The sequence below is a fragment of the Sphaerodactylus townsendi genome, linkage group LG05 (assembly GCF_021028975.2).
Source record: "Sphaerodactylus townsendi isolate TG3544 linkage group LG05, MPM_Stown_v2.3, whole genome shotgun sequence".
NCBI classification, from domain to species: domain Eukaryota; kingdom Metazoa; phylum Chordata; class Lepidosauria; order Squamata; family Sphaerodactylidae; genus Sphaerodactylus; species Sphaerodactylus townsendi.
This window is the reverse complement of record NC_059429.1, coordinates 27,296,746-27,312,065: the sequence shown is the minus strand read 5'-3', so window position 1 is coordinate 27,312,065 and position 15,320 is coordinate 27,296,746. Positions and strand designations below refer to the sequence as shown.

At 46.9% G+C, this 15,320-nt stretch overlaps 1 protein-coding gene across 2 annotated transcripts in view; it reads right to left on the bottom strand.

Moving 5' to 3' along the window:
- Nucleotides 1-6,908: 6,908 nt before the first annotated feature.
- Nucleotides 6,909-15,320, bottom strand: part of BRINP2 (BMP/retinoic acid inducible neural specific 2) — a 118,294-nt gene continuing 109,882 nt past the window's right edge. For both annotated transcript variants that reach the window (XM_048497646.1, XM_048497645.1), the window contains 2 exons: nucleotides 10,254-10,476; nucleotides 6,909-9,301 (listed from right to left, as the gene is read on the bottom strand). In XM_048497646.1, the coding sequence (XP_048353603.1) occupies nucleotides 8,188-9,301; nucleotides 10,254-10,476 (1,337 nt within the window). In that variant the 3' untranslated portion in view covers nucleotides 6,909-8,187. The remainder of the gene's footprint in view (nucleotides 9,302-10,253; nucleotides 10,477-15,320) is intronic.

Genomic DNA, 15,320 nt, shown 5'->3' with positions numbered 1-15,320 from the left:
CATATGCAACCTGTACTCCACCAGCTGCACTGGTTCCAGGTGAAGTATTGGATCAGGTTCAAGGTTTTAGTACTGATGTACAAAGCCCTAAAAAGCCTGGGGTCAATGTACCAATGTATCTGTGGGACCATCTCTCTGTTTATGTCCTTCGGTGGACACTTCAATCCTTTAGTGAAAATTTGCTTGTGGTCCCTGGCCTAAAGGAGATACAACTGGTCTCTACCAGGGCCAGAGCCTTTTCAGCCTTGGCCCCAGCCTCGTGGAATGCTCTGTCCAATGAAACCAGGGCCCTGTGGGATTTAATGCAGTTCTGTAGGGCCTGTAAGACAGAACTGTTTCACCAGGTATATGGTTGAGGCAGCTATGGTTAAGCATTTAGGCCCGCTCTGCTCCCCAATCAACCATTTTAGATAATGCATTTTGCTTTTATCTGCCCCTCCTTTTAAAATCTAGTGGGGCTCAGCAAAAGCAGATGTTTTTGCCCTCTTGTTTTTAGTAGATACATATATAGTTTTTAAAATTTTAAATTTACAGGAGATAATTATAATTGCTGTATTTATTTGTGTATATATTGTGTTGGAAACCACCCCAAGCCCAAAAGGGGAGGGGTGGTAAAGAAATTTCATAAAATAAAAATACACAGGAAATGTCCAAAACCACATATAGATTTAAGGTTTGTACCCTGCATGCTTTATATTAACATAATTTGGGCTGGTAGAAGTGTTTTCCTGTTTTGTAAGCTAAAACTATGCAGCCTGTTTGGTACCTTACCCAAGGCTATGTATGCACTTTGGTTCTGGAAGAATACAGGATAAACAAAACTGAGATTCAGCTTTCAGGGTGTTTTTAAAACAGCATAGCTTCTAGCCCTTATGGAAAAACTTCATCTTTGAAAGTATTGTGAATAATGCTTGCTGGAATCTGAGAAGGTAATAAAATTTTAAGTAATGGTGCATAAAGTCCCAGAGCCTGAACTCCTCCAGCATGTTTAGAAAACTTGGAATAAAACAGTGCAAAGCAGTGAACATTGCAAAATAAGTTATATGAAATGTGCCAATGAGCAACTTGCACAGATATTTTTACAGGTTGGAGAATTCTGCCTTCTCACAAAGATTGGATTCCCTGGGTGCAAAACTTATTATAAGTCTGCCCCTTGAAGTTTCTTTTTGATAACATAAGATTTACCTACCCTTTTTTGCCATCCGGTTGCCGCAGAGTTATGGTGACCCTTCAGGGTTTTATGGTAATCCACCATTGTAAAGCACAACATTGTGTAATCTCACAAATTAAAAACAGAAAGGAAGATGGTGAGATGATTGACCAAAGGGCTGGTATTTGCCCACAGAGACTGCCTGGATCACTCTAGCACAGAATATGAATAAAGTCCTCGACCAGGGCCAGAGCATTTTCAGCTCTGTCAAATGAGGCCAGGGCCCTGCGGGACCTTCCACAGGGCCCGTAGGATGGAGCTATTCCGCCAGGCCTATGGGTCAGGGCCTACGGCAGGCCTGGCAGAATAGCTCCATCCTACAGGCCCAATCCCAGTCCCAATCCCCTTCCTTCCTCCATCTTCCTCGACCCTTCAGTTAGATTTGGTTTTTAGCGCCATTGGCTGACATGCCTGGAGCTGACTGGGCCTTTAATGTATGTATTTGTCATAAGCCACCCTGAGTCCACTGAGGGGAAGGCAGCCTATCAATCAATAAATGGGGATGGACATATCCATTGTGGCCGCATCTATTATTGTGTAGCATTGTTCAATGTGTGTTATAGTTGTTACCTTGTTGGTCTTTCTGAGACAGGTCAGGTGAGGTCCCATATTAGCAATGAGTAATTATTACTGAGGGAAGAAGGGGAGGGCAGAGAAACCCATGTCCAAGATCATTAAATAAACTGACACGAAAGTGCTATTTGCACCATGATCTTCATCAGAAAGAAAGTGAGCATCTGTCTTGATTTCTCCAAGAAGCTTTACAGAAGGAAAGGGGGGGGTTGCTCACCCTGCCCCTCCACCTCCTTGTGCTGCTGGTCTTCTCTGTGAATATCTAGAAATGGTCCTTCCACCATAGGCCCATTTGTAGTCTCACTGTTCCAGCATTCTGTCTTCCCTTCTTCTTACTGAAGCTCGCCTACCTTCTCCTTATGATTGGCATCCATAGCACTGCATAAAGGTTCAAAAATTTTAGCTTATGACAAAACGCACATTCATGGCCACTGGAAGCTGAGGAAAACTTGAAGCACAAGAAAAGAGGAAGATTTTTCCAGTGAAGTTCACTGTTTAACGTAAGCCTCAATAGGGTCTCAGTATGAAACTTCAGCACCAAGGTCAGCTCCCCTCATCTCAGTTTAATTTCCCCGATTTACCGTCCTGATTCATTTTCTCCTCCTTTCCTTCTCCCTGTTCTCTTTCGCCCTTTTTCATTTCTGGAACATTTCTCTTTATCAAAACTCTCTGAACGTCTGGAATCACAATTCAGTGTCTCAAATAAATGTATCTTGAAAGATATTATCTGATCCTATACATACCAAAGGCGTTTTATTCCCCTAGAATGTGAGGCAAACACAGAAAAGAGAAATGATATCTTATGTTATCTCATCTAGTTTTTTTAGAAATTGCTGGCTGTGTAACACAGATATACTTTCTTTTTTGTTTTTGTTTACAGACCAAAAGATAAAGTAAAAACTTGGTTTAGGGCAAGATTCAGACCTACATAGCCATATACCCTGTTTAAGTAGGTGACAAAATACGTTAACAGAATCACAGATATGTGATCCAAGACCCAGCAAAATGAAAGCAGTACAACAGCTGCAAATAGAGTAACATTTGTGTTTGAGGATTCACTGTGACTTCAACATGATTGTAAAGATTCCAAAGACAATAAAAAAAAAGATTTGTTGTATTTGAAATGCAAGCAATCAGTTTGGAAACAGGCCATGTGATTCAATATTGTGTACTAGATGCTTAGGAAAAGGGTAGTTAGACAGGAGTGGGTCTCTATGTGTGTGAGTCAGTGGACATCTGCTACTGGTATTCTACAGAGACCAGGCAAAGAAACTGTGCCTCCAGGCTATCCAAAGGAAGAAATCTAGGCTATGATGCAGCAGCAGAGCATCTGCCTTACCTGCAGACGGTGCCAGATTTAATCCTGACCACGTCCAGTTAAAGAGATCAGGTAACAGGTGATAAGAGAGACCTCTTCCTGAGACCATGGAGAGCTGCTGCCAGTCAACTGTTGCCAGTAAACTAAGGAGCACCTTAAATAATGGGATGCAGCTCAGTGGTAGAACACCTGCTATGAATGCAGAAGGTCCCAGGTTCAACACTCAGCACCTTCAGTTAAAAGCATCAGGTAGCAGCTGATGTGAAGAAGCTCCGGAGAGCTGCTCAGGGCAACTTCATGTGTCTTCACCTGATGCATCTCATGAGGCTTATACGATGAGGCTTATACATCTCATGAGGCTTATACGATGAGGCTTATACGATGAGGCTTATACATCTCATGAGGCTTATACGATGCTCAGATGAAGACCAAGAGTCAACAGTGCTGCTTCCTTTCCAACTGTGTGAGGGCATTCATGCTCCTGTAAGCTTCTGGCAGAGAAGACAAGGGGATTTCAGGAGATGACTGTACAGCGTCAGAGTTCAAGGCATGTTCCACTGAGAATGTGCAGTGATCCAGTTCTGTACATCACTATGACAAATATCTGATTTCCAGGTAGGAAATCTGAAGGCGTTCCAAGGACACCTGTTGCACCCAGTAAAGGAATCTTGTACTTGCATGCTGGCCGCCATCCACACACTCTTTGAATATTGCACTAGGGTCTGCAAACTGCGGCTCTCCAGATGTTCATGGACTATAAATCCCATCAGCCCCTGCCAGCATGGCCAATTGGGCATGCTGACAGGGGCTGATGGGACAACAATAGCCAAGCCAATATGCTTGAAATGATTGCTGTAACATAATGGCAGCGCAATATCTAACAATGTGTGGATCTAAATCTAGCATAGTGAGCAGGTGGAATCAGCTTTGTAAATCAGATGTGGTCAAGCCTTGACCTATAAGATCAGGGGAGCAAAAAAGGAGGAGTTTGGATTTATACCTCGTTTTTCTCAACTGTAAGGGGTCTCAAACCGGCTTACAAACTCCTTCCCTTCCTCTCCCCACTTTGTGAGGTAGAGGTTTCTGAGAGAACTGTGACTAGCCCTAGGTCACCCAGCAGGCTTCATGGGGAGGAGTGGGGAATCAAACCCATTTCTCCAGCTTAGAGTCCACCACTCTTAATCATTACACCATGCTGTGTTTGCTCTTCCTCCTCTTGAAGGGTTTCAAGAAAAAGTCAGGTATCTGTCAGGCAAATTATGATGCAACCCCGAATTTAAAGGAATCTGCCTGTAATGATTTATGGGGATTTCCTTCTGATTCTATGTTCTACTGGATGCCCCTGGATTGTTAATGCAGACAACTTCCTCCTTCGACACAATAAGCATATTCTTTTTTTTTCCTAGACATTCACGGAGAATTTTAATTGGGTACAGTGCTGTGTTCAATTTTATGGCAGGCAGGTGAGTCCTCCTGGGGTGTAGCTGGAACAAGCAGCAAGTGTGTATTACAAGGAGACAGTCAGAGTGCGCAGCTGCCTGGCAGAGTCACTGCAGCAGGTAGTGCTTGGCACACAGATTGTAGCAGGTGTGCCCCGGAGAGGGAATAAGCCGAATATGCAGTAAGACAGCAGGTGAGTTCTTCTGCGAGACGTTTAGGACCTACGGCAGCAGACCAGGGTTCAGCAAAATTGCTAAACTCCGCATCTCGCAAGGATTTCAAAGTGTAGTTCAGGAAAGGTGATGTTTAGCTTGTAGGAAGAAAGCTAAGTACAGAACAGCCTTGGATCAAACGCTGCACACCTCCGTGTGCTGTGATAGACAGGTATGCCAAGACTGGGCAAATGGGCCGTCCATGCAGTTATTTTCCCAGTCATTAGAACAAAACAGCAGCCCTCTTGTGACCAGCATCCTGTTTCCAACCAAGACAAAAACAGATCCCTTTACAACATTTATAAGGGCGTGCTCTCCCGCACTCCCACACTCATCTGCCCTCCCATCTGGTGTTCAGAGATACACTGCCTCTAGCCATTGAAGTTCCATCTAAGTACTGAAAAGCACCAGCCAAGTTAGCAGTCCTAGACAGTTGCCTAGACTATGACTTGGCGGGGGGAGGCAAAAGGGGGAGAACTGATTTTACTGCATCAGCAAACAGATCCCCCCCTCCTTCTAAATATTATGTTAGTGAATTTTGTTCTGTTGAATTGGGAGCTGCAGAGGAAAGAGAAACACGACGAAAGCGAAGGCCAAGAAAGATGGTCCTTGAGGCGGCCCACACGATAGTTATGCAGCAGTGGCATAGTGGTTAAGAGCAGGTGTACTCTAATCTGGAGGAACCGGGTTTGATTCCCCGCTCTGCCGCCTGAGCTGTGGAGGCTTATCTGGGGAATTCAGATTAACCTGGGCTCTCCCGACGCACGCCAGCTGGGTGACCTTGGGCTAGTCACAGTTCTTCGGAACTCTCTTAGCCCCACCTACCTCAGAGGGTGTTTGTTGTGAGGGGGGGAAGGGAAAGGAGTTTGTAAGCCCTGTTGAGTCTCATTACAGGAGAGAAAGGGGGGATATACATCCAACTCTTCTTCTTCTTCTTAATATGTCCCAGGGGAAAGGGTCTGGCCACAAAATATGGTGGTATGAGCATCAACTGCAGGTGGGAACGGAGACAAGCTAAGAGGGGCAAATGGCAGCTGGCAAGGCTGAATGAGGAGAGGACGGGACTGGAGAGCCTGCTAAGCTCAGGAAGATGCAGTGCCAGAACTGGAAGGTCAGGAGAGTTGCCGGCATGATCCCAGTTCATGTTTGATCCTAGAGCACACCACATAGATGCCTTGAGGTGGTGGCTTAAACCAGTACTTTCCACCCCAGGAGATGGGGAAAGCCTCTGGGTGGTTGTGGGGAGACAGACAAAAAAAGTCCCATTTCAGTGACTCTCTTGGGGAACTGGCTGCTAAAGGAAGTCCGGACGGCAATGGGTTCAACTGATCTTAAACTGATCTAAATTAGATAAATTAATGGAAAAGGAGCCCACCCAAAGTTATTAGCCATGATAGATCAAGGGAATCAACATGTTAAGTGGGCTCTGAAGCACACTGTTGGGGGGTGGGGAATAAGGGAAGACCTTCCAGAAATAGCCAGTCAAGGCTGATTCACCAACCAAGCAACCCAAGTGTTCGCTGAAAGCACCAACTTAGGGAGAGTGGCAACAACAGAGGAAGTAATGGCTGCAGGGTGAGCATCTCATCGTTTCAGAGACCCCATGATGGCACTGCTCAGATCTAGGAAAGGCTGCAATAGTGCTTAAAGTGGCAAAATGGCATGAGGCAGGCCCATGTCAGGTTGGCCACTGTATATCACAGGATACCACACTAGAATGCCCATTAGTCTGACATGGAACAGCTGCTCTTATGTTCTTAAGTCCCCCATCTCTCAGCTGTATCCAACCTGGTCTGCTTGGAAGAAGAGTGAGACACAGTGTGAGGAGACTCCATGTATCTAATGTCTTTACTGTGCCCACAAACACACCATCACTCGGGATAAAGTCTTCTCCGGCGAATACCATTTCTTGAAAAATGATAGCTTACTCCAGTAGTAAAGTAATTCACTTCTGCACTGTCCACACTGCCAGTTGAGAAGGAAGCGATGTCTATCACCCCTAAAGTAACCACTGGAGTACTCTGCCACCATTTGAGAGCATGAACATAATCCCTACTGTTATTTCTTTGCACGTACGGGGTCTCCACACACGCGCACGCACGCACGCACACGCACACACACACGCACATTGTATTTATTAAGGAACTCAAGAAAAGGCTTTTGATCATTTACTTTGTTCCTTTTTTCTCAAAAAAAAGAACAGAAAAAAGAAAAGTAAAGGTTTTAACTCGCTCCTCCTTACAAAATATATTAAAACAAAGACATTTGGTTAAGATATAACTCAGCTGGAGCAACCAACTGGCAAAAAGCATTCCTCTCCAAAGGTTTTAAAAATGTCAAAGTACATTTATAAAAAAAAAAAGAGCAGTCAATGAGTTAAACTGATGTATAAGTAAATAAATGATTGCAAGGCCAATCTCCCCACTGGGCTGCAAATATACTTTTAACCAGAACAGCCCATGTCTCACTAGAGATGACGGGGGCGGGGGGAGGGGGAGGATGTCCTTTGTCCCTGGTGAAGTTAGTTGTGATAGGGTCATGGCTTGTGTATGGTGCAGAAGGGGGAGATGTGTTCCTCAAGATGTGGGAAGGAGAAAGGACCCTTTAGCCACACTTGGCTTGACCCAAGACCACTGCTCACTCAGTACCAAAAAAATCTCACCCCAAAGGGAACAAGATTAAAGTACCAAGCAGAACTGGGTAGTGGAAAGGCAGCTGAAATCAAAAAGATTTGACACCCTGTTCTTAATCACATCTTTCCTGGGAAGAGCAAGTCCCACCAATAATCAGCAGAGCCAACTTCCAAGAAAATGTTCTGGGGGGGGGGGAGGGGGTTGCAGTCTTAGAAAAGCAGCACAGAAAACATAAATGGCTATGACATTGTTAGAAACACTCATAAAAACAATACAAAAGTGAACTGCACCACGGGAGGTGAGGGCCACAGAGAAATTCTCCTCAGTGAACATCTTCAAAGCACTTGAATCGGTGGCACCCAACCCCTCTTGCTCTTCATCTCTGCTGAAAGACTTATCGGCCAGGAGGCCAGATCACAAAGGCCAAGTCTTAATCACCACGCCCACCAGTTCCCCTCTTTCCTTCTCAGTCATCTCTCTTTCCTCCCTCTGGGTCACCATGGACTGCTTCTCTCATACGAGCCTGTACATTTTTCTGCCAACGGTAGCCTGCAGGAAACAGAATGATGCCGCCCGTTCAGCCAGCACAGCAGGATGCTCTAGCCCGGGCCATTTATTCCTCCAATTTGTGCCGCATCTCGTTCCCAGACTTGACACTACGCAGCCATTGAACACCAAAGTCTTGTAGGCCGGCCACTGGCTGCCTCCGGCTTGAAAGTAAGGCCTTTGGAAGTCTCCATCACTCTTCCCGCAGTCCTCCCCTCTAGGATTACAACGCCAGTCCTGACCCGCCCCTGATTGCTAGCTGCACAGTTTGCCAGTCTCGTACTCCACAGGGTTTGGCAGTCTGGCATTGAAGGCCTGCAGGGTAGACTGGATCCGACTCACCTCATTGTTGGCTAGCTTGAGCCTGTGCCGGAGCAAGCAAGAGAAAAGGTCAAGGCGGGTCTTCCCAGGGGGGGAGAGACGGTTGACCCGGTCCCGGATTTCAATCAACTGAAGTATGGCAGAGTCTTGGGAGCCTTGGGTATATGGGTAATCCAGTTGAAGGACGAGTTCCCGGATGGCATCTGACTCAAAGGGGAGGCTGTAGCCAAAGACCTGTAAGGTATTGATCCTCATGTACCCCAAGTTCTTAGAGGGGTCCATGTCCAAAGGCTCGTAAAAGATGGTCTCGTTGGAACTGTCATTGAGAGACTTGATGCGGCTCCTCAGGTAAACGTGAACCGTCTCAAAGAAGGTCTTCCACTTGTTGCCTAAAGAGAGTGTCCAATTTTGGCACTGCCCAGAAGAATCCACATTAGTCCTTTCCCAGTCGGGAAAGCCACTCTCGTTGGTGGGCATAAACCAGCTCTCTGAGTGGCTGCCCCCAAACGGGTTGACGTAGATGGCCATCACTGGCTCCAGGGTGCTGTTCTTGGTGAGGCAGATCTGGAGGGAGAGAGCGAGCATGAGGTGGACCAAGCCTGGCTTGTATTTGTTGCTCTTCAAGGTCACCAGCATCCTTTTCCTCCAAGAAGGGTCAAACCAGGTCCCAAGGCGTATGTCATTGCTGATGAAGATGGAGTGCACCTCAATTCGGTTGTCCCGCTTCTGCAAAAGGTACTTGAGCTCCAAATCCTGAAGGTCTGTCTCCAGCCCTAAATAGTGCTCTAGGGGCTCGGCCACCTCAGGCCGGCACATCCCAAGGGTAAGCACGTAGCCAGGGCTGCAGGCCCCGCACTGGGTGGCATTGTCTTCAGCACAGGCAGCACATTCCGGCCCATCACCCAAGGCACATGGGATGATCCCCTGGCAGGAGAGCTGGTCGTGAGGGCAGGTACAGCTGTGACTTTCCTCCACAAAAGTCCCCGGCACGGCGGTCTCGCTGCAGTACAGGAGGGACTGGACGCGACTCCACCAATAGGCCAGAGGTCTGCGAGAGGAAAAAAGACGAAAACTCAGTTTCAATAAAGAAGAAGAAGAGATTGGATTTATATCCCCCCTTTCTCTCCTGCAGGAGACTCAAAGGGGCTTACAATCTCCTTGCCCTTCCCCCTCACAACAAACACCCTGTGAGGTGGGTGGGGCTGAGAGAGCTCCGAGAAGCTGTGACTAGCTCAAGGTCACCCAACTAGCATGTGTGGGAGTGCACAGGCTAATCTGAATTCCCCAGATAAGCCTCCACAGCTCAGGCGGCAGATTCCAGACATTTTACCATTTTGATCACTCTCCTTTGAACCCATTCCACCTTGTCAATGCCATTTTTGAATTGTGGTGCTCAGAACGGGACACAATAGTTCAGGTGAGGTCTAACCAATGCAGAATAGAGAGGTACAATTACTTCCCTCGATCTAGACGCTATACTCCTATTGATGCAGCCCAGAATTGCACTGACTTTCTTGGCTGTCATATCACACTGCTGGCTCATGTTCAGTTTGTGATCTACTAAGACTCCCAGATCCCTTTCACATGTACTGTTTTCAAGCCAGGTATTGCCCATCCTCTGGATGTTAGAGCATTCATTTGTCCATGCCACAATATCTAGTTGCAAAGGATCACTACAGCACATTGAAACTGCAACATTTGACTATGTGTGACGGCAACCCATAACCTTACCATCTCATTCTGCATAACGCAGCAATGCCAGAGTTGTCAATGCGCACTGAAGTCAATGAGCTTAGAGGGGTTTGGCTCTATTTAGGGTAGCACTGAAACAACCCAGGGTTCCAAATTCCACCTTAGCTATCAGATTCTTGGGGGAAAAAATTCCCAAAGAACCCCAGAACAGATTAGGTATGCTTATGCCCAATGAAACCAATGGACTGAAGGGCCACGTGGGCTCAAAAGGAATATGCCCAAAAAGCCCTGCCTGGAGTATACCAGACCTCTCCTTCAGAAGCCGGAAGCGGGGTTGCCTGCGACAGCGTTTGGCCAGATTGAAGAGGCGCCGGACAATCCGATGAGTCTTCTTGGAGAGCATCTTCAAGATGGTGCCCAGCTTCTGATAGCGATGCTGAATGTCAAGGTCCATGGCCCAGTACTGAGAGATGGCCGTGATGTTCCAAAAGCGATCCCCTGGGAACTTCTTCACCAGAGCCTGCAGTTCCTCTGTCAGAGAATAGGAGCATGCCATCAGAAGGTGGGATTAGAACACAACACAGGTCCCTTTCAAACAACCTTTATAATCCATTTTAGCAGCTAGGGCACAGATGTCAAACTCGTGACCCTCCAGATGTTATGGACTACAGTTCCCATCATCCCCTGCCAGCAGGATGCTGGCAGGGGATGACTATCGATCCTCTCTTTATATCGGAGAGCATGAAGTTTGACACCTATAAACTAGGGCAGGGTAGGAGACATGCAGCTCTCCAGATGTTCAGGACATGGCCAATTGGCCATGCTGACAGAGGCTGATGGGAATTGTAGTTCCTGAACATCTGGAGAGCCGCAGGTTCCCTACCCCTGAGCTAGGGGATTTTTTTTTGCATCATTTCAGACACAACCATTTTGGCTCCCAGATGCATACAGATTTGTTCTACCTTTTCACACAGTGTCGCCTGTGTCCTGTTTACAAAGAGGGGTGAGCCTTTTTTTCCCTTCTGTTTTCAGGTCTTCTTTGTGCTCCTATATTACTGCAGTGCATTCATTGTTTGAAATACCTGCGGCACTTCCAATGGTGTTTCTTCTCCCCACCCCTGAAAAGGCACATTTTTTCTGTCTTTTTTTTTTTTAATGTTCTAACTTTTCAGTATAGCACTAGACCAAAATAGCAATTCAGTGCTATACTACATTAGGTACTTGTTGAATGCTGGCAATATAGTACTGAATTGCTATATTGATCTAGCACAACAGAGCAAAATTGGAATGTCCCCCCCCCTCTCCAAAAATAGCCAAAATAGACCATGCTGTGAAAAAGGCGGGGAAAAAGTGCCATAGTTTGAAATGGCCAGAGCACTTCAGACAAAGCTCATACATGGGTTTAAATACACAGTATGAAATCTCTGTTCCAACGTCATTTCACTTGGAATCAAGCCAGCAACAGATAACAACAAGTTTAGAATGGCCATGTGGAAAGGGCCTTAGTGTTAAGAACAAGAGGCCTTAGTGTTAAGAAGAGGAGGAGGAGGAGGAGTTTGGATTTATATCCCTCTTTCTCTCCTGTAAGGAGACTCAAAGGGGCTTACAATCTCCTTTCCCTCCCCCCGCACAACAAACCCCCTGTGAGGTGGGTGGGGGTGAGAGAGCTCCAAAGAGTTGTGACTAGCCCAAGGTCACCCAGATGGCGTGTGTTGGAGTGCACAGGCTGATCTAGTTCCCAAGATAAACCTCCACAGCTCAAGTGGCAGAGCGGGGAATCAAACCCAGTTCTCCAGATTAGAGTACACGTGCTCTTAACCACTATGCCACTGCTGCTCTTTTAACCACAGCTCTTTTAAGGAGGAGGCACTAGACCTTGTCCTGGATGGTTCTAATTCAATGTGCGGGGCGGTGAAGGGGAAAGGCATGTTTGAATACTCTGCCATTACAAGAAAGCTCTCTGCATACAGAAAAGTAGCAGGAGAGGGAGACGGATCACCCTATCATTCTTCCTACATGCTACTATTCAACTTCCAGGGACTGTTTTCCAGGAGAGAACATTAGCCCGTGCAACTCTTACCAGGTACAGTCTGGGAAAACCTCTGCCATAAGATCCTGCTGAGTGTATTAACTGGTGAGTCCCCACTTGAGTCGATGCATTACTTTCCCCTCTGCTGGTTGGGCTGCTGCTTCATTGCACATGCTGCAACAAGGCTGTCAAGCAGAGGGAGGTCCTGCCATGGTTTTATCTTGGAACCTTGGTCCCCCCCCACACCCACACATACACATACACACACACTGCACAGGACACACTCTCCAGAGAGCTTCAGCATCGGGAGGTCTAGAGGACAGCAAGCTAACGGAGGTTTCAAGATGAAAGAGAACCAGTCAAAAACAGAAAGCTGTGCCAAAAACACAGACTAGTTCAATGGGAGAAGCCAAGCAGATGTGAACAGAGTTCAGGAGAATTTCTGAACATCGGCCTCCATGAAAAGTAAACAGCATTCCGATGGATGCTGATATGGCCTTCCCTTCTACGGGCCAGAGCAGATGAGAAAGGTCTATGATCAGGATTGTTTGCTATTTTCGTAATTCAGGTAGTCAAACGGGACCATTCAATCACGGGAGTGATGCTGGAGGAAGGGCTTTTTTCTCCATGTCTCATGGGCCGAACCTCAATGAAACTGGGGTGGGAGAGACGAGTGCACCATCTACATTCGTCTTTTTTTTCCCAATAGCAGCTCAGGTATGTGATTTAGAGAAGAAGAAGATTTTTGGATTTATATCCCACCTTCCCCTCCTGTAAGGAGACTCTAGGTGGCTTATAAGCTCCTTTCCCTTCCTCTCCCCATAGCAGACACCTTGTGGAGTAGGTGGGGCTGAGAGAGTTCAGAGGGAACTGTGTCTAGCCCAAGGTCACCCAGCAGGAATGTAGGAGTGCGGAAACACATCTGGCTCACCAGATAAGCCTCTGCCACTCAGGTGGAGTAGTGGGGAATCAAACCTGCTTATCCAGATTAGAATCTACCTGCTCTTGACCACTACACCAGCTGTTCCAGCCTTGTGGATCCTCCCAACGGCGCATGACCAGAATCTACTGACTAGACCGGAGTTGTAATTTGTGCTCTCTTCAGAAGTCACCACATTTTTCAGATTCAACCTGCTAAATCTCAATGGCACGAATAATTACATTTTGAAACACTACTTCTGTAAAAAGTTCCAATTTGCATCTCTCTGCCAAGTCTGGATGACAAAAACAAGAGAAGGTTTGTGCATGTTTTGTCCTCTTAACATAACCTGCACCTCACATTCAAATGTCTTGTCAAAATCCAGCATTTGAAGCCCAACCACATTTCGAACCCTGGAATTAAATAGCACAGCCTGTCACCAAGCCACATGTCACATCTGTCATGTCAAAAGTGGCCATGTGACTGCTGGGACTTTTGAAGCCGGTCCTGGGAAAAAAACAGGCAGGAAAGGCTGCAAGGAATCTTGGGTAGAGTGGAAAGCTAGAGCTGCTGGCCTTTGGGCAGTTCTCTTTCCTCTAGTAGCTAATTACGCTGAGGCCTTGTGGCGGGGGAATGGCAGGGTCTGCAGTGTGGGCACTGAGATATGGCTGCAGCTTCAATCTCCATTTCCAGTTCAACTGTGGACAAATAAGCGCTAGCCCTCCATAGATTTATTGAAGCTGACACACCATATTAGATTTTAGGGAAGGGAAGAATTCAATACATTAACACACACAACTTGTCATTCTTCAGAAATTCACACTGTACTGGGAAATAAATTATCGGAAAAACCGTCTGAGCAAGATAAATGTAATCAAAGATAAATCCAATACTTTGTGTCTTGTTTCAGGGACCATATTGCTTGTATACATGTTATGAACTCTGTTAAGTATCCCAATACTGGATAAAATTGGATTGGCCAGCCTTGTTTTCGTACGAACTTGTATTGGAGATGAGTAAACATCCCCCACCGGAACACCAAATGTGCGTCACTGATCTGAACGCACATTACTCCCCCAGTAACCCTCAACTCCATCTCTTTCTCATCGCTCTGGAGCCGCCCCTGCTTTAAACGGTAAGATCACTGGGGAAGGTACACCCCCTCTTGAATACTAAAGTGTGAAGTGTCAGGATGCTTCAAAGAAAAAGTTGATAAGAGATGATTCACTGTGTCTCTGAATGATTCACTGTTCTGGTCTTTCATTCAAGCTCTCAGCTTCACTGTGTGGTTGGAAAAATTCTGCGGCAGCTCTACCTTGGGTGTGGACGGACGGTTTCCTAATCCCAAGGCAGACCAAGCAGAATGATATCTTGCTAAAGGGATGGCCCTCAGACTGAACAGCAAGCTCAGAACAAGCACCAACACACCTCTCAAGGAGGCTGCTGCTGTAAAAGTAAGTCTTTTAAGATGGGAGCTGACGGAATGCTGGAGGGGGCTGGCAGCTGAAGACAGAAAGTTACAGAGAAGGGGAGAGGGGGTCAGTCTGAAAAAAAGAAGATTGCGGGTCTGTGAATGGAAACAGCCTGGGTTCCTATGAGGAAGAATGTGTAGCCATGTTTGAGTCATCTCATGTTGTTGAAGTTATAAATTAAAATTAACCACATCTTTGCATATCAAGTTCTACCCAAACACTTACTGATTGGTTCCCCACCCTGGGACGTGGACAATATATACCCCAAACATTCCTTTCTCTCTGGACACAGTGTGGAACAGACTTCCCTCTGTGATACACCTCTGAAGATGCCAGCCACAGATGCAGGGGAAATGCAGGGGAGATGCAGCAGCCACCACCACCAGACCACGGCCACACAGCCTGGAAAACCCACTGCAACCAGTAAAATTAACTCCTCCCACCCCCCCATTTAAACCTTAATGAAGTTTAGGGTTTCAGGAAAAAAATCCCCCCCCCCCCCCCACACACACATACAAATAAGGAATTTGTCTGTATGGCAGCAAATCAGTAAAGAAGAATGGGGCTCCCTGACTCCGATAGCTCTGTGTGGTAGCTGGGTGAATGATGAATAATAAAGGGAGCTAAGAAGCTCTGTCTGGAGATATCTCTGCAACAGCCATTCTCAACCAGGGTTCCCTGGTACCCTGGGGTGCCGTGAGCATGTCCCAGGGGTACCACGGCAACACTACGGCCCCCCCTCATTTTTGGGGTGTCTCCCACCGGCGCCAGCAAGGACATGGAGCTGGCCCATGGGGCAGGGCCTGCCACAAGGTCAGCAGCCACCCCCCCCCCCCAGTGCTTCCCTTCACCCTGGGAGGGGAAGGTGGGCGGTGTGGCAAGCAGGGGCAATGGGAGGGGAAGGTGGAGGGTGGCGGCAGGGGTACCGTGAAATATGAAGAGTGAGGTCAAGGGA